Source organism: Mercenaria mercenaria, chromosome 3 (assembly GCF_021730395.1).
Source record: "Mercenaria mercenaria strain notata chromosome 3, MADL_Memer_1, whole genome shotgun sequence".
NCBI lineage: Eukaryota > Metazoa > Mollusca > Bivalvia > Venerida > Veneridae > Mercenaria > Mercenaria mercenaria.
The window spans coordinates 55,308,417-55,334,037 of record NC_069363.1 but is presented as its reverse complement, the minus strand read 5'-3'; the positions used below and the strand labels follow the sequence as shown (position 1 = coordinate 55,334,037).

Sequence of the window (25,621 nt, the reverse complement as noted above, 5' to 3'; positions counted from 1 at the left end):
TATGCTCTGAAGTAGTAGTGTACAATATTTCTTATTTTTATATATTGAATAAATATAACGCCTTTCCTTTTGTAAGTAACTCAAAACTTAATACTTTTTAACTGGTAAGACAAATCCTGGAATAGACATGTCAATTTCAAGAAATCATGTCAAAATATCAAACTACTCATTCTGTAGTCTAGGTGACAAATGCATGAGCTTTATATCAAGTGCACAAGAAATTAATATTTGCCATGTTTTAATATTTACATTCTGTTTACATAGAAATACAGAAAAAAAACAACAAAAAACAACAACAATCCTACAGACCTTCATGTCAACTAGTCTAATCATACAGCACATTTAAGGTAGTGAACCTGTTCTGACATTAAGCGATGGAGTCTTCATTATTATGTACACTTGTAAGCTTTTTCAGCATCCTAGTGGTTAATGTAGGTCATACATATATTTTTTTTACCAGAACCTAAGTATGCTTAAATATGAAACTGAACATAAATTGCAGATTACAATCAAGGGTCTGTAACTGTTATATGCTACTCAGTAGTTCATATACGCAATAATCTTTCATAGTCTTCATAGTAACACTCACATACTGTGAAGTTTGTTGCAGATGAGCCGCACCATGAGAAAATCAACATAGTGCATTTGCGACCAGCATGGATCCAGATCAGCCTGCGCATCCGCGCAGTCTGGTCAGGATCCATGCTGTTCGCTTTCAAAGCCTATTGCAATTAGAGAAACCGTTAGCAAACAGCATGGATCCTGACCAGACCGGCGGATCCATGCTGGTCGCAAATGCACTATGTTGGTTTTCTCATGGCGCGGCTCAAATACATTCTTAAGGCAGTGGACCTGCAATGACAATAGAAAATTTCCGTTCAGTTAAGTATTCTCCCTGTGTGATTTTGGTATTCTCCAGTATGAACTGAAAGCCAGGAGCTTGTATTGGCTAGATTACTGTCTGTGGAATGCCAAAAACACCATTACAAGAATAGGTACTTGCATGGTAATTACCGATTGCCATTACAGATCCAATACCTTAAAACAAAAATTTTTTGTACAATATAATATATGTAAAGAAGGGTTCAGACTATCATTTAGTGATTTAATTTGAATATTGTTCTTGTTTATTGAATACATATCCCGCATAAACTGCACACATTTCCCATGCTCTTATGCCATCAACTTTCTACGGAAGGTCATTAGAGAAAGAATTTATTGAATCACATGTCAATTTATACAATGAACAAAATATAGGTATTTCCAATTTCGTATTGCTATAAACACCAAGAATATTGAAAACATTGTATATAAATATCAAATCAACAAAGATTTTTATCTACATGACTTTAATTTGCACCACTGTCCCTAACAAAAATAACATTCAACTGCATTCAACCAATAAATACCCCAAATCAGCATCAATAATTTCACACAGACCGTTATACAGAGGATATTACATGAGTGTCTTTTCAAATAGAATTTATTAAACAAATTGAATAAAACAATAAAATGTGAGGCTCTGCCAAGCATTTTATCAATTTTATTCGAAGAGTTTAATATTTTCAATGTGGAAAGACACAAATGAAATATTCTTTATGATACATGGTAGCTTTTCCTACAAAAACATCAAAATTTCTTCATTCTTTACCTATCACAGACCAAGTCAATTCCATTAATGTCTCTAATACTTAAAACAACTTCAATGTCAAAGCTTTATCCCACTAGTGTAATATCAAAAGTATATAATAGCTTTATTTCACTACCATTACATCAAATATGTGATAACATATTTTTCAAGTAATATGTTAGAGAATATTTTTATAGCAGTAATATGCAGTTGTGAAATATAGGCAACATTCTGGAAAAATCCTAATAAAATTCAATTAATTAAAAGAACTTTGTAATGTACTTTTAAATTTCAATTTAATTTCATGTATTTCAATGTTTACCCTTTGTGTAACCTTTTTTAAGACATTCTGTTTTATTTTTTTAGACTTGTCTTCAAAAGATGCAGACTTAAATACATAACCAATAGTTATACAATACATGCTGACAACATAAGCTATTAGATTTTCACAACACAATCGAAAATCAGAAAATCTGAGAAAGTTATCTACAGATACTTTAATGCCATCCATAAAAAATTACAATTTAAACATGTTATGGAAGTATATATACTACTATAATAATGTTATAACTGGTAGTAGAAAAAAATGCATGCTGTAAATCCATCAAATTCCGTGGGCATGAAATTCACATTTTTTACAAAAAATGGCTACTTCATGTAGATATGGCTTTGTGGTTTTAACATGAGTAGAAACTTTTATATGTTCAATTTTGTTTTTTGTTTGTTTTGTTTTGGGTTTAACACCGTTTTTCAACAGTATTTCAGTCATGTAACGGCGGGCAGTTAACCTAACCAGTGTTCCTGGATTCTGTACCAGTACAAACCTGTTCTCCGCAAGTAACTGCCAACTTCCCCACATGAATTATCAGAGGTGGAGGACTAATGAATTTAGACACAATGTCGTTTATCAAATAGTCACGGAGAACATACGCCCCGCCCGAGGATCGAACTCGCGACCCTGCGATTCGTAGACCAACGCTCTTACCTACTGAGCTAAGCGGGCGGGCTTATATGTTCAATGGATCTAATATTGTGGACTTAATTTTGTGGATTAACACAACCATGAAATCCACACAAAAATTTAGTCCCCCAAAAATGTAATACTTTCTCAGATCATTTTCTTCATGATTAATCCGTTATGATATGTATTCTGTTTAAATTCTTTTGAAATACGAAATATGTCAAAAGCGAAATATCTAATAGGTCAAAAGTGAAATATGCTTCTCTTCATGTATTATATAATTCAGCATCAGTAAATGGCCTACCCGGTATTTTAACGCATAATTTACTTTACTATTCTCGACATGCCATTATAATCATTAGTAATGAACAAAAATAAATTACCACTAAATCAATGAAGCACTAAATCTATAATTTTAATCTTGTAAATAATTTTGGCACTATATCACAGATATAAAGGTAGGAACTTTTCAGCTGATACTTTTCCAGACTGTTGCCACAAAAATCAGATATGGCAACAGCATGAAAATAGCAGAAAACAATAAATATCCATTTTCTATGTCCTATCTAATGCACCAATAGCAGCTTTCAAGTTTTATTACGAGAGTCGATGTCCCTCCATTCACAAGTCCTCTTTCAGTTGGGTCGGTTTTACTTAACTATACATTTCATGATGAAAGTCGGCGGCCATCTGTTCTCGAGTCCTCTTTCAGTCGGTATTGCATCAACTGTACACATGCTACTGCATCTTCCAAACTGTCGTGACCAGCAACTGAGAACATCAGAAATTTACATTTTTATATATGGGTCAGGTTTATAGAGATACATGTAAATCAACAAGAGCTGCCAGTGGACAGCGCGCTCGACTATTCTCTGTGCTTGATAGTATAATATAAGCAATGAGTAAAACTTTAACATTACAATAAGCATATTCTAAGTCGAAAAGGGGCCATAATTCAGTCAAAATGCTTGATAGAGTTGCCTCCTCCTTTTTACAGACTGGTGTCATGATTGTAAACAAGTATGAAAGATATGAAAGCAATATCTCAATGGACTTTGCAAATATTTGGAGTGGTACGCAAACTTTAACATTTATTCTAAGTCGAAAAGGGGCCATAATTCTGTCAAAATGCTTGATAGAGTTGCCTCCTCCTTTTTACAGACTGGGGTCATGATGGTAAACAAGTATGCAAAATATGAAAGCAATATCTCAATTGACTTTGAAAATATTTAGGGTGGTACGTAAACTTTAACATTTATTCTAAGTCGAAAAGGGGCCATAATTCAGTCAAAATGCTTGATAGAGTTGCCTCCTCCTTTTTACAGACTGGGGTCATGATGGTAAACAAGTATGCAAAATATGAAAGCAATATCTCAATGGACTTTGAAAATATTTGGGGTGGTACGCAAACTTTAACATTTATTCTAAGTCGAAAAGGGGCCATAATTCTGTCAAAATGCTTGTTAGAGTTGCCTCCTCCGTTTTACAGACTGGGGTCATGATGGTTAACAACTATGCAAAATATGAAAGCAATATCTCAATGGACTTTGAAAATATTTGGGGCGGTACGCAAACTTTAACATTTGTGTGATGCTCATGCTCACGCTAACGCCAGGGCGAGTAGGATAGCTCCCCTATTCTTCGAAAAGTCGAGCTAAAAAGTCAGTAGTAGATTTCTTAAGACATCCATGCTAACTTTTCAAATTCGTTTTTGCTTCCTTATTTAGAATCACCTGAAACTTCCGAGCCTGTAATTGAAAGGCTGACCAAGTCACGCAGGTTAAAATGGTCCTTATGAATACTGTTAAACAAGCAACAATAAAGCATGACATTTTGTTTAAAAGAATTACTCTTGAGTAACTCACCATCATCTTGAATAATTTTCTTCAGATATTCTGCCATGAGATTCTTCAATGCCCTTTTAAATGGATAACCAAGTCGATGTGGGAAAACAATGGATGTATCAACAACGGTATTGTGTATTAACTGAAATATGTGAAATAAAATACATGTAAAGTATGTTGAGAAATTAAGTTATTCAACTGTTATATCACTGTTAACATGCAGAAATTTCAGCTATATGATAATTCTAGAGAAAAATATCCTCAGACAGTGCCACAGAAAGCTGTCTTTCTTGCAAGAAAATACAATCAGGGTCCTCCCCAGGCCCTTTCAGCCGGGCGCTGTGCCCGGCTAAAATATCTTAGCGCCCGGCTATAAAATTTCAATATATAAATTTTCATGTATACAATTTATCACCTGTAAACATAACCAATCGATAATTACCTGTTTTGAACATGCCTGCAGGCAAACTCGATAATGATATAGTTGCAGAACGTCGTCACTGACAGTGTTACAAACAATCGGCTTATTTTACCGCCAACTGTCAAATTGTACTTTCGTTTTCGTGCATGACGATTTTATTGCAAACCACATTTTGTTTTGAGCAGAAATACATAAGAGTTTAAAAACTTTTATATATCTAACAAAATTGTATTAAATTTGTCACTACATAAGGACCAAATAGATCAACATTTATAGTTCCTCTCAAAATTGCTATGTTTCTGTAAATACTCAATTAATGCAAGAAAAAATCACAATGCATATTTTCTTTAAACCAGGCTTGAAAAAGAAAATCAAGTAGAAAATATTAAATAATGATTCTCATATTGAATTCTTCATGATTTATTCTTTTACATACTTAACCTACTTTTGATAAATATGCTACAGTTTCAGAAGCTGTTTCATGATATTCTTATAATTCATCACCTAAATTTACTTAAATGAATAATATGTTTATCGCGATAAACGGATGAAAAGTGTACCCGGCTATAATTCCACAGAGCCCGGCTATAACAAAATCCTGGGGAGAACCCTGACAATTACAGTGATTTTTCTTTTGTTTTTTCTTTAGGATGTCACATTGTCTAAAAGATATTTCCCACTCTAATAAATATCCCTAAGGATATGAGAACTTTACGAAATATTCTTACATACATTTAAAGTGTATCAGTTATGTATATATCGGTACCTTTAAAGCAATTAGATCACTCTCCAGACTGTGTCCCATGAGTATTGTTTTATCAGTGAACAGGCTGAGAAGTACGGCTTGTACATCACGTAGACTTGTATGTACATCTTCCATATCATCATCTGTTATACCACTAAACCTGTAACACACAATATACTGAAACAATACATATATGTTTTCAATCTCCATGTACTTCCTATAGGACCCGAGACAACAATACTTTTCTTTACTGTCATACAAATTTCATATCTGATATGTTATGCCATTTGACATCATTTTTATGTAGGATGTTACAATTGCAATATTCATTAAAGGTAATAATTTCAAGGCTAAAGAACAAATCTATAGCATTTATATAATATTAACCTTTACCCTGCTAAATTTCTATAATGAACTTGTCCATCCACCAATTTGGACAATACCATTAACTGTTAAAACTGTAGATATTTTAACAGCACTTAATCTTGCCATATTTCCTGATTTTTATTTTCCAATAATGTTGGAAATGTTAATTTCATTACAAAACAGTTCAAAACCCCTGTGTTAAAGTCAATATCAAGACTGCACGTTAAGATAAAAGTTTCACTTTAAATGCTGTTACAACAGAAAACACAAACCTTGTGTTAAAGTCAACAACTGGATTGTCAGGAAGGACGAAAGATTCATACACAGGTTCCTGGTCCGCTCCCACTACAGTCACTCTGGCTAGTTCAACACCCATTGTTGTGTACACCTACAAAAAAAAAGAATCTTTTTTTACAAACGCAAATAGCAGCAAGCACAAATTTTAGATCTTTTCGTTTTATATTTATTAGTTTGTTTTGGCAATCCTGTCAGACTTTGAGCCAATGGTGATTTCTGTGAAATATTGTAAGATTAAATGGAAAACAAATTAACAAAGCAGGACATACTGATTTTCAAACTCTTTCAGGGCTACAAACAGGGTTATAAACATATGTATATGCAGTAAATAGATAATTGGTTTGTATAGAGAAATATGCACTTTTCTTTCACTATCTCTGCAACTGATTTAAGGCCTACTTTTCAATACATATCTAACACGCTATTACTAACATTAACTTTAATTTTTTTTCTTTTAAAAATCAACAGAGTTACATATTTATATCACATTTCATCTCATACACTTTTTACGGAAAGAATATGTAAAACAGTATGCTAGGTATCATAATAATGGTACTTTTAGCCCCAAAGAATGAAAATAAACAAATAAACCTCTGTAAAATAAATCCTTATTAACTATAGTAAATTTTTCATTTGTTTTAACGTCACACGGACACAATTATGTAACATGGTCACTCCAGCTTTAGGTGGTGGAAGGAGGCCCAAGTCACCCCTTGGGCATTGTTTCAGGCACAGACAGGCATATCTGGATAGAACCACCAAGCTTCTGTTAGCAAGCTGGATGACTTCCTCATATACAGAATTCTACATCCTAAATGAGCTTAAGGAGTTAGAACCCACAGCATTGGGGGCAACTGTTATAAGTCAGTCACCTTAACCACTCAGCCATTGAAGGCGTTTTGACTAAATTGAAATAAAACAGTGAACTGTAAGTTACCATTTCACAATCCAGTGCATAGACACCATAGTCCCCATCAATGGGCGGGGAGCAGGGTATTGTCTTCATATAGCCGGACATGTTCTCCATTTTGTTTGTTTCATGTACATGTAGCTGTAAAATAAAATGAATTAAACATTAAGTTCAAATCTTAAATAAATTTAATCTTAAAATTTTAAATGAGAATATGTGTACGATATAGCAGTTTCTTTACAGAATGAATAAACTGGTAACTACAACAAATCTGAGAAATGCAGACAGTTTTTAACATATATTGCAAGCAAGTTTGCCTTTATGACATTATTACGTACATCTAACCTGGTTAGTTCCTGAAAACCATGTCAAACAGGATGTCTCACAAAACAGGTATCTGTTACAATTTGACAAACAAAAAGTTCTACTTGACAACAGGTATATCTCTTAAAAATATCAAGCAACATGGTCTCCCTCCCAAACTTATCTATCTTGCTTCAAGAACTTACCAAACTTTGGCAGCAAAATAATTCTGACAAGTTTTCTCTCCATCTAGTAGGAATCTACCCTCAGCAGCTAGCACCTTGACAACCTTCAGCAGCAAGACCTCACCAACAACACCATTGTCTTACATTGGCAACTTTATAACCTTAAGCGCAAGACCTCAAAAATATAAATGTCTTACCTTGGCAACTTGACACCATCAAACAGCGGAATCTCCCTGACAAAACTTACCTTGGCAACTTGACACCCTTTGGCAGCATGATCTCCCTGACAACACTTAGCTTGGCAACTTGACAACCTAAAGTAGCAGGACCTCCCTTACACCATTGTCTTACCTTGGCAACCTGACACCCTTCTGCAGCAAGATCTCCCTGACAACAGGTGTACCTTGTTTCTATAGAACCAGCAACTGAAAGAAAAATTGTCTTTAATAACAATCTAGAACTGACACATGGGTGATGAATAATACCCCACAATATGGCCTTATCATAGAAGTATTGGTAAGGGGCCATAACTATGTCAAAAAATTGTTGGTTTGTAGCAAAAGTCGAACTTGACCGTCTTTTATGATGTTACACCTGCATACCAAAAATTATTTAAATCTGTCAAGCCTTTCAGGAGTTACCATAAGTTTGGGAAATCTTAAGTTGGAAAGGGGCCAAAACTATGTCACAAAATGGTGGTTTGTAGCCAAAGATGAATATGGCCAGTATTTTATTATGTTACACCTGTGTACCAAAAATTATTTAAATCTGTTAAGCCTTTCATGAGTTATTGTCCGAAAACCATGAAAACCAACGGACTGACCAACAGACCAACAAGCTCACTCCTATATAATATATTCCTAAGGGCAACCGATATGTGCAATTTAATATATAAGTACATTTCATTTCTTAGACCTAATAAAAGGTGTACACTGAAATTGTCATAATATAGTGTATGAAAACCTGTTAATTCCTTATTAAAGTCCAATTAAACCAGACCTATTACTGTTACCTACATGTAAACCTTGAACTACTGAAGATTTTTTGTTTGGTTTAGAGTCAAACCTTCACAATGTAGGTCATATGGAGCCTCTCCTGGTGGAGGCAGACCCAAGCTGCCCCTCAAGACATTGTTTCAGACATGGGAGTGCCTTTAGTTAGAACCATCGTCATTCTGTAAGCCAGTTGGATGCTTTCTCATCCTATGTCACAAGAGAGGTTCAAACCCACATCAGTGAGAGGCAAGAGATTCAAAGTCAATGACCTTAACCACTTGGCCACAGAGGGCCAACTACTGAAGAAAACTCACACACCTCCAACTTTTAAGAAACTTCTACCTAAAAGTATACCATATATGTAAGATAGTTTTCCAAACAGTATACTTTCTTCTTTGAACAAACAGAGAAATCAAGGGTGAATGTAATTAAGTAAAAAAATGATTTAAAAGGGGCTTACTTTTCTTTTTCCATGCCTTTCCCCAGTGGTATACACATTCCTGTTTCACTGCGTATTTTCCATTTGGATACACCTCGAAGACTTTGCCACATCGTACACACAACTTCTCATAACCTAAAGAACAATTTAATTGAAATTAATTAAACAATGAAGTTTTTAAAGAAAACAAAATTATGTGACAACAGAGGAATCTGTTGGAAATTTCAATAGCAATACTCAGTTTTTGCTAGTTTCTACAGAAATCTGAAAAACAGTAGTACACATAATATGATAAGGTACTATGGAAGTAGTTTAATTTCATGGCCATGAAGTTTGGTGGTTTTGTCATAAACTATTATATCGTAGGGATATGAATTTCAACCTCAGGAGATAAATTAAATGCAAACTTTATTTGTTCCTTCAGATTAAATTTCATGAATACATGCAATCGTAAAATCCATGAAAATTAGAACAATTAGTACCCCACAAATACTGTGAAACCTTTACCAATCATACATACATACATGAAATTGTAAATAACATACATTTAATACAAGCATATTTAATTCCACACTGACTTGTAAATACAGCACTTCAGGAATATTTACAACATTATTTATTACTGTTTCCTAATGAACAAGAGACGTTTTAATTTAGCTTAATATAAACTATTTGAAAATGAAAGGAGCATATGAATTACCTTAATTGTTATTTTTACTTTTGGATGTGTGTGTAAAAGAGGGAGGTGGGTGTACTAAATAACATAACAGAGGTACACAATGACAAATTAAGCAGGATGGTACATGTAAAATCTAATTTGCCTAAGGGTTCAATGGGATTGGATAGCAGGAAGGGGTTGAAGTGGGGCATATCCAAGAAAGTAAGAAGCAAAAAATTATTTACAGTGACCTTGACCTTTGGGATCTCTTAAACAAAAGCTATCTTCCCTCTCACTTTGACAAGTCCGCCTATGAATTCTGATACTTTTAAACGCATGTAAATACATTACCCTTAGTGCTTCCTTTCTGTGACTTTTTCACTTCACCATAAAATATTGCTGTGCCACCTTTGTCTGGATCAGGTCTAGGAAAGTTGTTCTCTCTTAACTGATCCTCAGTCAGGACATATGACAGCAACTTTTTATAAAGTTCTGCGCCTAAATTAAGATATTTCATGAAAATGTTGATCACAACAGAAGAGAACAACATGAAGAAAATATAAAATGCTTTCTGTCTGTGTAAAAAAATGCTTTAAGAATATTAAATAGTGGGCATAAAAACTACACAAATACATCTTAGCATTTGGTTTCCATGGATACTGATCCAATTATTGCATCGTACATTAAGCTGAAACACATGATTCTAACATAAGGTTTATTAAATAACTTGTCATATGTATTTCGCTATGTTAAAGACAATGTAATATCTGACCATTACAGTAACATTTGAATTAAACTTGTTTATTTTGAATTAAACTTGTTTATTTTGAATTAAACTTGTTTATTCATCTATATAATGTCACACAGCAAAAAAATGTTAAACAGTTTTAAATATAGACAAGGTTTGATCTGACAACTGCTTTACTTATACAGCTGTCTTATTTATCAAACTAAGTAAAAACAAGAGCTGTCTCCATAGGATGACACATGCCCCCGATGGCACTTTAAATGAATAGTTATGGCTGATGTTAGAGTTTAGGACCTTTGACCTACTGAACTGGGTCTTGCGCGCGACACGTCATCTTATTGTGTCACACACACATTCATGCGTAGTTATTTTAAAATCCATGCATGAATGACAAAAATATGGACCGGACACGCCCATCAATGCACTATCATAAAAAATGACCTTTAACGTCTAAGTGTGACCTTGACCTTTGAGCTACGGACCTGGGTCTTGCGCGCGACATGTCGCCTTACTGTGGTACACATTCATGCCAAGTTATTTGAAAATCCATCCATCGATGACAAAGATATGGACCGGACACGCCCATCAATGCACTATCCTTTAATGTCTAAGTGTGACCTTGACCTTTGAGCTATGGACCTGGGTCTTGCGCACGACACGTCGTCTTACTGTGGTACACATTCATGCCAAGTTATTTGAAAATCCATCCATCGATGACAAAGATATGGACCGGACACGCCCATCAATGCACTATCTTTTAATGTCTAAGTGTGACCTTGACCTTTGAGCTACGGACCTGGGTCTTTCGCACGACACGTCGTCTTACTGTGGCACACATTCATGCCAAATTATTTGAAAATCAATCCATTGATGACAAAGATATGGACCGGACACGCCCATCAATGCACTATCCTTTAATGTCTAAGTGTGACCTTGACCTTTGAGCTATGGACCTGGGTCTTGCGTGCGACACGTCGTCTTACTGTGGTACACATTCATGCCAAGTTATTTGAAAATCCATCCATCAATGACAAAGATATGGACCGGACACGAAAAATGCGGACAGACCGACAGACAGACGGTTCAAAAACTATATGCCTCCCTTCGGGGGCATAAAAACAACAAATATAATAATATTATGAAAATTAAAACATTCAAGTATATCAAAAGCTTGTAAGATGTGTATCTTCTATGGAATATGCAAAGCTTATTACTTCATAGGCCTTAGGAGATCTATTGAATAAATGTGTTATTACCAGTAAAGTCCTCCTCCCGGAGTTTAGCTGCTCCACCAGACCTATGAAGAGTGTAAGTTGTTTTGTGAGCACCAGCACCATCAAGGATTGTTGCATGAGAGGTTTTCTTGGGAGTTGATACTGGTTTACTCCCTGATTTCTTTTGTTCAAGTTCACTGCGTAGTCGTTTAATTGTGTTCACAGCACAGTTGAGGTAGATTTGTTTATTGGAACAGCGTTTATATACTGCTTCTTCTTCTTCCTTACCCTATCAGAATATTGAATTAAGTATTATAGTAATTACCAATAATTCTGATTAAATAGAAGTCAAAACTTTAGTCATGCTCCTCTATATCACTTCCAGCTCAATCTATTTATTCTGTACGAGACCATGTCCCTGTAGGAGTTACAACATTAATGTTTACGATAAGCAATATTGTATATCACTCTCAGCATGTAAGCAACAGTATCTGCATATTGGATGACTGTGTAAATACATTTAACTCAGTTATAAATTGATCTAACCAATCAACTTATTCCACTGCAAGTCATTGCCGGTCATTTTAATTTTTCAGTTAATGAAAGTCAAACTGCCTGGTTAATACAGTATGTAGATGAACATGAGTTGGGAACTTAAATAGATGAATAAGAGTAGAGAATTAAAATGAATATGAGTAGATACTTGTGAGCTTGATTCCCTGGCAAAGTGAATGATCTTTGTTAAGATTTAACCCTTAGCCTGCTGCAGGCGAATTTAACATCCTTTGCAAACAGCTTGGAACCAGATCAGACGCCGATTAAATCGGCGTCTGATCAGGTTCCAAGCTGTTTGCTACTCTGACAATATTTCTGCCAATTTTGGAGCAAACTGAATGAACTTTAAAATTTTAGCAGACGACATTTCCAGCAGACGACAATTTATCTAGCATGCTAAAGGTTAATAGAGGACAATGCGTCTGTAAGTCATGTGGAGAAGTTGTCAATTACAAGCAGAAAACTACCTAGTACTGGTACAGAATCCATGGAACATATATACGGTTAAATGGCTTTTGTTACAAAACCGGTATGATGTTGAACAATGATGTTTTCTTCCCACCAAACGAAAGAAAACTTAACTGAAAGTTTTAACCCTAGCTGAAACTAAACTTGCTTTGCTCTTAGCAACTGTTAAAATTGTTAACTAGAAACTGTACCATCTTTTTAACTGCTAAGAATTTAAAATGTATATGAACTTAATGTGAAACATCTACAGAAACTTACCCTTTTAAATGCTTCTTCTTCGTTTGGGTTTATTTTGAGTATTTCATCAATAAACTGATTAAGGTACCTCTGGCGTACATTGGTTCCAACTTTGGAACTTGTACTCACTTCAACAGTGGGACGCTTCAATTTGGCAATCGGCTGAAATTCAAATACAGACTGAGTAAAAATAACCGAAAAAACATAAGGTGTAATATAATTTAACTGGTGTTATACCTGCAATCTGCCAATTGAAATATGTAAAACCTACAATCTGATTTAAAATCTGCAATCTGTCAAAGTTTACTGCAACTGCAAAGTTTAAAGGGTGCAAAACCTGCAGTCTGGAAGTTATTAGACCTTTTTCAATAAACAAAAATTCATTGTTACTTTCAGTGAGAGATTTGTGTTGCATATTAAGAAAGAAACTCTTCTGATACAAATATTTCTTCAGTGACTGATGCTAGCAGAAAGAAACAGTTTCAGACAAAGGTCTCAGACAGATAATTTTATCTACTGTTTTTGGTCAAAAACCATTTCTACTGACAACAACAAAGATCCTTATGAGAAACTGATAAATAGCTCCATACTTATCAATTGTAAAAGCATAAATGGGCCGCACCATGAGAAAACCAACAAAGTCCAACATAGTGCATCTGTGACCAGCATGGATCCAGACCAGCCTGCGCATCCATGCAGTGTGGTCAGGATCCATGCTGTTCACTTTCAAAGCCTATTGCAGTTAGAGAAACAGTTAGCGAACAGCATGGATCCTGACCACACTGTGCGGATGCGCAGGCTGGTCTTGATCCATGCTGGTCGCAAATGCACTATGTTGGTTTTCTCATGGTGCGGCTCAAATATTCTTGTAAACTGAGTAAAGAAGGGAGAAACTACAAAACCAATCTGCTTCAGTCAATTAAACTGATGTATGTGGACGAAATGAAGTTTTTTAGACTACTTGATTACAGGTGATACATGTAACAACACAGCCTTTGTCTAATATTAACAATACTATCAACTAGAGATGCTTTTGAGAAAAGCGCATGTCTTCCACAACTGCCCAATGAAAAATGACTAGTTTCTCTGGATGGTCTAGACGAATGGATCCAATCAGTAATTCAAGGGCCATAATTCAAAAGTGCCTAAGCGGATTTGGCTAGTTATCGAACTTGGCCGAGGTCTTATGGTCAAACACATTTTGTTCAAGTCTGGTGAAGATCCGATGAGAAATGTTCAACTTAGAGTGCGGACAAGCTTTGTGACAGTGCTGCCCAATAAAAAATGACAGCTGTGAATTTATTCTATTTAAGTCCTTGACAACAATAAGCATACCACTGTTGGTGTGTGAGCCTTTCTCTTGCTTCCTTTAGCAACAGTAACAGCAGTTGTCTTCTTGTTCTTGTTGGCAATATATGTAGAAAATGTAGCCGATGCACTCGCAAGGTTTGGTTTCGATGGCCCAGTCTGTAATAGAAGTTTTACTTCACAAAAATTTTTCATAAAACAACAATTAAATTATACTGTCTTATCAGTAAGTTTTGTAGGTATGAAATTTCATGGTTTGGGTCAAAACCACTGTTTTGCAGAAACACAATTCACAAAATCCATGAGAATTTGTCTCCACCCCCACCCAACCCTGAATATTAATAATTCTCCCCAAAAAATATAGTTACTACGTATTTCAGTGGTTTATTTAGACACACCAGGTAAAATACCTCTAATAATTGCATAGTGAAAATATAAAATACATCTCTCACTGATAAAGAAATACACTCAAATATGGAATTACATGAATAATCAATAATCAGGAATATTTATAAAAATTTTAAAAAATAACTATCTTTCATATAATTGAGTGTTCAAACTTGTATCAGCTATTGAAGCAGTTTCATACAGAATATAACTCACAGATGTCGAAGCTTTCACTGCATTTTGTTGTGATATCTGTCTGACCTTGACCTTCATTTTCTCTTTACTTTCCTGTTCAGCTTGCAGTATACGGTCCTGCATCATCTTGTATCTATTCATCATTACCTGTGCAGGTGATGGTTTCGGTGCTGGTTTATTAGACACAGTTTTTTTCCTCTCAGACTGTTGAAGAAGAAGAAGAAGATTTCAAATAATCAATTTCTCATGTACAGAATGATTCCATAGATCTATCCTAAACACACTGTAAGCTGTTCTGATAAGAAAATCTACTTTAATAAAAACATTTCTCATGCTATGCAACAGGTAACTCTACATATCTTACACAACTACTGTTCTTCCAATAAGAAAATCTACTTTTAATTATTAATGAAAACATGTCTCATGCCATGTTACAGCTAACTCCACGTATCTTATACACCTTCCGTTGTTCCAGTACGAAAATCTAATTTAAATTAAAAAATATTTCATGCTATGCAACAGCTCACTAGGCCTTTTTGGGTTATCTGTTTAAACTAAGTATCCCTTGAAAAGGACAGATATATTAGCAATGTTGCATGGACATTTACTATATTCTATAACAAACTTTTAGTTCTTAACAGAAGCTATAATGTAATAGTTAAATGGCATTGACATACATGTATTTTGTTATATTTTTTCTCCAAAACAAAAACAAAAAACTCAAAAAGGTTTTATAATTCATGCCAATTTGTTACTTCTAACTTTACTCATTGTCAAGCAAGACTTCCCTAAAAGTCTTGTTACTTTCATAACCAAATTTAGTTTGTAGTGGCAGTATGTTTTGTCATGGTTGTGAAACTACCATATTTTTTATGGTTTATAACAGCAAATTGTAAGCTAAACAAAGAATCCATCATGCATTGCAAAAGCTATCAACTCTATGCTATTTCAATGAAAGCTCTACATAGCTTTACTACATAACACAATGTCATTATACTTACAGGGTCACTCTGTTTTAAAGCAATTCTCTTCTTTCCTGCAACAGCTGTTGGAATGTCATCATGGTCTGATGACTTTTTCAGTTTCTGCAAGTAAATATAAAATCTCTATATAAGCTTAATAATACATTGTAAATAAAAAATGCATATAAAAGTAAAGGCAAATAAGTTTCTGCCTCAGAATTCGATCATTTAATATTTCAAAAGAGGCATAAGTCATGATAAACATTTTGTTACTCCATCTATATACAGTTTTATTGTATAAAAGTATTAAATACTACAAACCTTTCTGTCACCTTCACCACTAGTGGACGGTTTGTTGGCAGCTCCCTCATTGAAGATCTTCAGACATTCATCAAAGGGATCATCCTCCATGAAATACTTGTCTAAATCCGACAGGTCATCGTCATCGACAACATGCCTGTAAGGACTATCTTCACTTCCCACACCAAATAAATCCACATCCAGATTCACTATATGTTTTTTCTTTTTATTTGACTTTTCACTCCCTGATTTAGATCCAGAAGATTTACCATGTTTCTCTGAATGATGCTTATGTTTTGAACTGCTATGAGAATGTTTCTCACCACTTTTAGAAGAATGCCTTTCTGATTTTTTATGGTCCTTAGAATGGTGACTGTTGAGTTTTGATGAGTCATGACTTGATTTTGAAGTGGAACTGCCATGTTTTACTGAAGAATGATGGCTGTCTGATTCCAAATGCTTGTCTCTTGATGAAGAAGATTCCCTATGTTTTGATGATGATGACGATGATGATGATTTGTGTTTCGATATGGACAGGTCCTCTTTTCTTGATGATTCATGTTTATGTTTGTCAGTGATAGCTCCGTTTGCCTTTTCTCTGTCTCTTTTTGAGTGACTAGCTGAATTCTGCTTACTATCTGAAGTTTTTGAAGAATGTCTATGTTCTGAGGAAGATTTTGTTTTATGTTTGGATGTGTCATCTTCTTCAGTTTTCTTTACTTTCAAACTGTCATGTTTTTCTTTCCAGCTTGACTTAGATCCATGTGTATTGTCACTAACTTTGCTCAATTTTGGCACAGGTGATTTTGATCTATTTTTAGAGTCATTTGATTTTAATTTCACCTTAGGTGTACTACCACTGTCATCCTGCTTTGAAGGCGTGGCACAATTTTCTAATGCACTATCAAACTCTTCTTTGAATAAACTAAATATATTTACATCTGGTCTGTGTTTTTCACTTGAATTAATGTCTTCTGCATCCTCATCCACAGAACTGACTTTTGAAGTTTCTTTCCCAGAAGCAGTCTTTTTAAATAAAGTATCTTCCTTACGTTTATCATGTTCTTTTCTGACCGATTTATTCTTATTATTAGCTTTAGTTTTGTCTTTTTTCTCTCCATGTTTTTCTATATAAGCACTTTTTACAAATCCATCGGCAGTAAATTCTATAGGTAACAAATTTTTGCTATCTTCTGTTTTCTTTTCTTCATTTACTGAACTACTAGACTGGTTTGTTTTGTTTGTCATATCAGTACTTTCTGCTTCAGAGACATTACCACTTTCACTTCCTTTATTACTTGCTTCATCTGAAAACCAGTCTTCTTTCTCACCTAAAGGTTCTTCATCACTGAATTCAACAGAATCATTTACTGCTGGAGTGTATTCAACTGACACAAATTTTGGAATTTTTGCCAAAGGACTTTCATCTTCTTCAGTATCTTCTTCGGCTGGTCTTTTAGTGCCGTGTAAATGTTTTGCATAATCTGGAATGGAACCTAAATCTGCTTCTGTTTCTTCAAAACTATTACTGTTAGTTGCCTCTGCAGAAGATTTGCTTCCAGTAGAGAAGTTACTCGCTGGATCATATTCCCCATCTGTTGCTGGGTCATCAAGCAAAGCTAAATCATACTTGGAACGCCCTAACTTACCTTCAATTCTTTTTTTCTTTAGCTCTCTAATGGGGGTGGGATTATATTCAGGAGTTCCAGTTGGTTTGTTTTTCAATGTACTCTGATTTGACTTTTGAGCTTCACCATTGTCTGAGACATCATGACCACCTAGTTTTCTTTTCTCTGACTTTATGCTATTTTCAATGTCTTGCAGTGTTCTCTGAAGTGAAGATGTAGGCGGCTTGTACTCACCATCTGCTTCTTTATTTTGTAAAGCAGATTTCTCTGCCTCTATCCGTGCTAAAAAGTAAAACAAAACAAATAAAAATAACATTATATTAATAAACTGTAAACAAAGATTTATACAATCTTCCTTAATGTACTTTTGCTGGAAAAAGATCTCATTTTTCCAGAAGGGGACGACCTTACAGTTTTTTATTCTTTATAGCGTCCTAACAATTATTTAACAAATTAACTGTTTCCACTGATTGACTACAAACCTGTACCATAGATAGATCAACTTGAATACTTCTGGGACATGCATCATATTGTTTGTATCTGGTTTTGAAAATTAGAAATTACAGTAAAATATTATTATAGTTTTATTACTTTTTTTGTGGTAAAATAGGTTATTGAACTCTTAATTACTAAAAAATGTCCTTTAGCTGCATTACTTTTATTGTTATTGCAGGCACTGTTCCTTAAGATATCTTACTTTACAGCAATTTACTTCAGCCAAAATATATGTAGAGTGGTGGAACCTATGCTCGCGGTATTTTGTACATAAATAATCTTTTTAAGAAGCAAGAAAAAATTATTATTCCGACTTGCCTATGCAAAAACATAAAGTTATCCTCCTTTTGTCGAAACATATTGTTGATGTGTGTCATCACGGGACTTAGTCGTCTCGTGAGCTATCGACACGGCATACGTGAAAAGGTGAAAATTCGCCCTGAAGGGAACCTATGCTGGCGGTATGTTATATCGATTAAACTAAGGGCGAAAAAAAAAAACAGCAGGCTAAAAAGGAACAAACAAGCATATGCGAATATAATATTTAGAACATTACTCATTTATTATGTGAAAAACAAAAGAAATGAGGATAGAATTTAGTATGTGCCTCTATTTGTATATTTCCCTTACAGAAATGGAGTCACTATTCATAACTTTATCATGACATCACAGTACATTAGGGGTTCTAACTGACCAATCAGAGAGCTGCATTTTCAAGTACCTGCCAGTTTCCACTTGGGTATAACAAAGTATATTTACAATGAACATATAGTGACTTTAGAAACAAATATCACAGCATTTTAGAAATCAAATTAAGATTTTTCACTGCTCATGTCCCAGATGATGCTACAAACGACAAAACTTTGAAGTTTCATTGAAATATCATATCGATTTAATAGCTTTATTTTAGTTAAAAGTTTGAGATTTTACACAGGGAGTCTATGATAAAGTCCGAGTAAAATGTAATCAATACCCAAGTGAAATAAGTATCATTCCACAATGTTTTGGACATGTTAAAATTATGAATTAGAACAAAGCTTAAAAACGTATAACAATGTTGTTTAAAAATAGAATGTTCAAGTATTAAAGATTCAAACAACGACAGTGATTAACTCGCTAATGCTTTCTACACTTCTTTTGTGTGTAGGAAATTTACTTCTCCCTACATCTCAGGAAGAACCATTTGGACTTTCTCAAAATACTAAGACCTTTTCATGGTTCGAAAGGCACTCGTAGTGTAGCCAGGCGCCACATTCATCACATCTTGCTCTTAAATGTATCTTATATCTGAATGTAATGCATGATTTCAAAAAAACTAACTTTAGTTGAGTGATTTTGACATATTTGTGTGAGATTTGTGCGACGGATACAGATTGCGTAAAATGTATCGGCTGGTGTATACGTCACGTGTGCGGCACGCGCGGCTATCGCTACGTTTGTTGTAAAGGTATTTCACCACTGGTCGGTGTAGAATATAGCATGATGAAATATTTTTATTAGTGCTTCTGCAGAGAGCATATTTTGCTTCTGCAGAGAGCATATTTATCGAAATACCGCGAGCATAGGAATACCGCGAGCATAGGTTCCACCACTCTAATGCAATTACTAACACTTACTCTGAAATTGTTAATACCTGAAATAAACTGATCAAACTGTTTAAATAATTTAATGAAAATCACACACTTGTAGATCAAATTCATTTCAAGAATAACTAAATATATCAGTTGTGTGCCATTTATAGGCATCTAACTCTGTGAGCCCCATCTACTTCCTGAATTTCACTGTTTTTCTCACAGGCGATTTTCTGCAAAGTTTTTGTTCCATTTCAGTTTATTTTAATGGAAAAACTATTTTCATGCAGGTAGCACGGTAAAAGTCCACAAAAGACGACTGTGACTTCTCTATTACACACCCTACCACTGATTTCTAAAGAGATTTTCACATTTTGCGAAAAAGACCTCTAAATGCATATAAAAACGTAGGGGATGAAAATCCCCGAGACGGTAACGTCCGTATAGTTATTCGTCTTTGTTGTCTGCATATACCGAGGCAATTTTTTCGAAGTTTTCTGATTCCAGTTTATGTAAGTCCGCAGACTGGTTGTCTGCATGAACAAAAGAGCACCTCGAATCAGTCACAGAAATTCGTAAACCATGCCAAAATGATTCTTTTATTTCTTTTTCATAATGAAAAATGTATATGCAACTGAAAAACACTTTTTAAACAGTAAGGAAGTGTAACGGCCGTCAAGTTTCTGTGTGGAGTGCAAACAAACCAAAAAAATCCTAGAGGCAGTACGAGAACACGGCAAATGATGTCACCGTCACACTGGCTTTCCATAAATTTGGCAAAGTATGATATTCACTGTAACAGGTATAATGACACTAAATGTAAACTTTACTGTTTCAAGTGAATAGGTTCTAGCAAAGTTTCACTTTCTTCTGAGTAGTGAATAGTTTCTTTGTAAGCAGATATATAAAAGATGAATCCCCATTCTAGGCGATGCCTTAATTCATATTATTCTGGAATAAACCAAAAAACTTTGACTCATGATAATAGCAAAGCTACCGGCACCGCAGCGTCGCATTACGGTTAAACGTGTGAAAAAGAAAATGAATAAAACTGTGTATAGAGAATTACTATCGAGCTGAAAATTCGTCACGTGGTACTTTTTTGGAATCGGTGTTGTTCGGGTTTCTTCCAGTATACAATGCTCAAAGTAATTAATCAGTAAGACGTCAGTAGACGCTTGCTGTTTATGGTTGACAAAAGCGTTTCGCTTACTGCTTTGAACGTTGAATAAAACTATAAATGAGCGTCTGATAATAAGAATTTAGTGCTAAATATATTTTCCACAAAAAAAATATAAAATACAATATTTTCAATGGGAAACGATTTTCATCACGCTGCCATAGCTGAAATTTATTATGTATACTTATATTTGTGATGATGACGTCATACTTCCACAATGGTGCAGTGGTTACCGAGTTCACTTTGAAAACCAAAGGTCGGGGGTTCGATCCTCACCGCAGGCAATTTTTTTAAAATTTCTTTTTTATTTCAGTGTTGCTTTTTTTGTTTTTTTTGTGTTTTGTTTTTTTTGTTTGTTTTTTTATGAGTTTTGAAAGCATTGTAAAAGATAAAGTCATTCATGTGAAATTTAACAAGTGTTTTGTTAGTGATGTCAGGTTCCAGTGTACTGTCTGTAGATAAAACTTATTTTTTAAAAAGGTTTTGGGAACAAAATGTACAGGTATTGAACTGTGAAAAGCACAATAATGTTCTTCCCGTTCACATATATGTCATCCACAAGCTTAAAATCACTGACCAGAGTGTATTACTAGGGGAAAAAAAACTACTGGCTATGAATTATCAATAAATATCAAAAAGGCTCCTACTACCATTCCTATTCTATACCAGTAGTGCCATAAAAATGTCATAAACTGTTAACTTAGCAGTTCAGTAAATAAAACAGGAGTTTTCGAGAATTTCGGCAAACAGTGATTTTCTCTTGGTAAAATTCTCATCACTAACTTTTAAAGATGGCTTGTCTTTTGGGTTTTAAACAAGCTTTGTACATGTAAATGATTTTCATTCCCCCATACCAGACGTCTATCATAGCAGTATTTTTGCCTTAAAGTTGGACACATTCTTCCGTCTAAAAAGAACAGTAACTTTCTTTAGTTCGTATATAGCATATTTGTAGAATTTTCGCATGTCAAGATTTAATCTTAATGCATTCTAAGACATTCATTCAGAAATCATGAATTATCTTCATTTCTTAAAATTTTAATAGATCTTAAAGAACATAAACTTGTTAAAACGGATCCATAATTCCAGCAGCACTCCTTTAATTTTCAAGGGGCACTGGTGATTTTTCAAGGGAGCTCTGCCTTCGGGTGCGACACCTTATGTACCAGTCACTTCATGTACCAGACACTTTATGTACCACTTTGACACTTAGTGTACCACCTATATATTATATAGTAATTGTGTATCATTGTGTAGCACTGTGAATATGTGATAATTACTTGTGAAAACAACATTGATTTAATCAGCTCAAGTCCACAGAATGTTGTTTTCTATGAGAAAGTGTTAAATTTTACCTGATTAATTATGAAAATTAACTTTTAAATTTAGTAAAAAACATTTCAAGTAACAAAAAATATAACATTTTAATCAAATCAATACAAAAATGATTATCCACTATATGTGGTACATAAGGTGTCCAAAGTGGTACATAAAGTGCTGGTACATAAAGTGTCTGGTACATAAGGTGACACATTCTCTGCCTTCTAGGTTGCACCTAAGTTCATATTAATCCAAAAAAACAGTTGTTGTTTCTAATTACCTATCATGTCTGGAGTCACAAATATTTCCATCAGTACTTATTGTCAGTAAAACAATGAAACAGTATGTTACTGCATAAATTATGATCGTAGATCTCTGTTCTTACAATATCAATTTTATTTAAAGTCGGTGCATATATGTTAACAGGAAAACATTAGCTATGTATAGCTATTTACCGACATTTACCAACTTGACTTCATGAGAAAATTCTGCTGACTTTGCACAGTGATGGATTACACAACTACACTGCTTTTATATTAAACACCCCACCCACATTGAAAATTTTACAACCGTCTTACCTTTGGCTTCATCTTGCCTAGAATGCTTGAAATGGCAGTAAGGTCTTTCACAAAGACCAAACAGAAAGTAAGAACACGGAATATCACGGAAAAGACCAGTCGACGCAAACATTTTCTTTGAAATCTTCAAAATATATAACTAAGAAGAAAATTGAAAATTGCATATGGGCGCTGCCATTTTATTAGTCTGGTACTAAATAGAAAAATGAAAAACCCCAAGCGATTTTAAATATAGAAATGAACCCAATTTCACGAAAAGTTCCCGGTAGCAAAGACGGTTTGACCCCTTGACACCTACCAAAATAAGATGACACCTTGTAAATGCATGGGTATTCAAATTGCCTTAATGGAAGTGGCTAGACTACCCTTACAGGACAGGCTAGAGGTCCGGTAATCAATATGAATACTTTTTTGTAGTTTAACTAACGCCATTTACTTTACCGATAGCTGCACCAGTTTTGTCACCGTGCATCCAAGATGATGTTAACCGATGGGATGGGACAGACTTTTTTACTCGGGATTGATGAATTAAAATAATAAACTTATTTTTTTCTTTAATAGGTTGTGCTCATGAATTGCTGAATTCGTTTTACTGTTTGAGTAAATAGATAACGGTAAGACCCGGAGTCTAGCAATATGCATGTACTATTATGAACTGTAATACCAGTATATAAGGTAATTGCTGGTGAGGCAATTGCTGGTAAAAGTTATGATTAGTTATCATAAAGTTGCCTTTATTAGCTCACCTGAGCACAAAGTGACCGGGGTGAGCTATTGTGATCACTCACCGTCCAGCGTCCGGCCATCCACATATCTCATTTTTTATATAGACTTATATAGGAAAAAACTTTAAAAATCTTCTTATCTGAAACCACAAGACCTATGCCTTTTGGATTTGGTATGTTGCATTACCTAATGGCCCTCTACCAAGATTGTTCAAATTAGTACCCTGAGATGAAAAGAGGCCCCACCCCTGGGTCCCAAGTTTTACATAGACTTACATATGAAAAAAACTTAAAAAAATCTTCTTGTCTGAAACTGCAAGGCATAGGATTTTGATATTTAGGATGTTGCATTACCTAGTAGTCCTCTACCAAGATTATTCAAATAATGCCACTGAGTTAAAAAGAGGCCCAACCCAGCAGGTCCCAAGTTTTACATAGACTTATATAGGAAAAAACTTTAAAAATCTTCTTGTCTGAAATCACAAGACCTAGGCCTTTGATATTTGGTATGTAGCATTGCCTTGTGGTCCTCTACCAAGATTGTTCAAATTATGCCCCTGAGGTGAAAAGAGGCCCCGCCCTGGGGGTCCCAAGTTTTACAAAGACTTATATAGGATATTTTTTTAAATGTTCTTGTCTGAAAGTTTAAGGTTAGGTCTTTGATATTTGGTATGTAGCATTGCCTAGTGGATCTCTAACAAGATTTTTCAAATTATGCCCCTGGGGTGAAAAGAGGCCCTGCCCCGGGGGTCTCTTGTTATATGAGTTACATAGGAAAAATACTTCAAAAATTATTTGATCATATTTCCTAGACTGTTATTTATAATTACTTGATGACCACAAGTAATTAGGGGTCACCTGACTGTGACCTTGACCTACTGACCTACTTTCTTGTTTTTTAAGATACAGCCTTGAAATTTGGATGTCATGTACAGTTTTGCACATCGATCTTAAAGAGGTAGGTTACCTTGTTACCAGGGTAAATTCAAATTAGTTGAACCACAGCAATTTTTTGTATTTCGTGTAATATAATGTTTTAACTGTTACAATCTCAATTTCGTTTATCTCAGCCCCTTCAAGTTCAATTTTTATCCAGGTTTGAAGAACATGACCCTCCAAAGAAATTTTATATTGAAAGAAGGAAAATACGGATATTTAACACTTTTCGGTGTATTTTAGGTTCATTGGTATCCACAGAAGTCTGCATAATTGATAATTTTATTAGTATGCGCGTTAGCTTTCTTATAAAAGCTTAAAATGTGTATGTCGCGGGGCTCGTGTTTCCATGGTAACGCATTTTCTCTCATTTTTATACAACTATGTATAAAAACGGGGGTTTTCGACGGCTTCAGTGCCATTCTGTTAATGACCAACGTGGTATATTTGGGTAATATTATTAGCAAAATACCAAGCACTTTACATGGTACCCTATTTTTCTTAAAGTTTAAAGTAACCATGGCAACAGAGATGTTTAAAATAGCTTATATCTTGCTTTTTGTTGTAATTTCTTTAAAAGAAATATTAAATAAAATTATCTGTCTTGTTAATGTAACTTTAAAACATATTATTTCTAACGTAAGTTATATTTTCGTGTTATTTGTATTTATTCAAAAAATTTCACAGCTTAAAATAGTTACAGCAGTACCCTTCGTCTGGCATTTTTCATGGAAAATCGTTCAGCATGCTGCTATTATTCTCATGGGTATTGTTGAAATGAAAGTAAAAAGCCGAAACTGTGTTCCTTAAATAGACCAGTGTCAACGCTTTTGAATTTTACATTTAGATATATAGGTCACGGGCTTCGTTTCCATGGTAACATCAATTCAATTCAAGAAACCACAATTTTCTACTGAAATCTGAACAATTTTAGATTTTAGTTTTAGTATATAAGTAACAAATTATTAACTGAAACTGGAAAATACGTATTACAATCAAACTGCTAGTTTTTTATTTGAAAATGGCCGTAACAAGTAACCTTTTACCCAACTATATTTCA

The 25,621-nt window shown here is 34.5% G+C and overlaps 1 protein-coding gene across 1 annotated transcript; it reads right to left on the bottom strand.

Moving 5' to 3' along the window:
• Positions 1-2,338: 2,338 nt before the first annotated feature.
• On the bottom strand, positions 2,339-23,067 carry LOC123524688 (RNA exonuclease 1 homolog). The gene is made up of 15 exons (XM_045303048.2): positions 22,901-23,067; positions 16,150-18,038; positions 15,868-15,951; positions 14,888-15,070; positions 14,312-14,443; positions 12,998-13,138; positions 11,759-12,005; positions 10,106-10,252; positions 9,118-9,231; positions 8,014-8,087; positions 7,202-7,315; positions 6,240-6,355; positions 5,623-5,761; positions 4,457-4,577; positions 2,339-3,362 (listed from the first exon to the last, which is right to left on the bottom strand). Exons 1-15 carry the CDS (start codon positions 23,010-23,012, stop codon positions 3,259-3,261), a joined length of 3,717 nt encoding a protein of 1,238 aa, XP_045158983.2. The 5' UTR covers positions 23,013-23,067; the 3' UTR covers positions 2,339-3,258.
• Between the last annotated feature and the right edge of the window lie 2,554 nt (positions 23,068-25,621).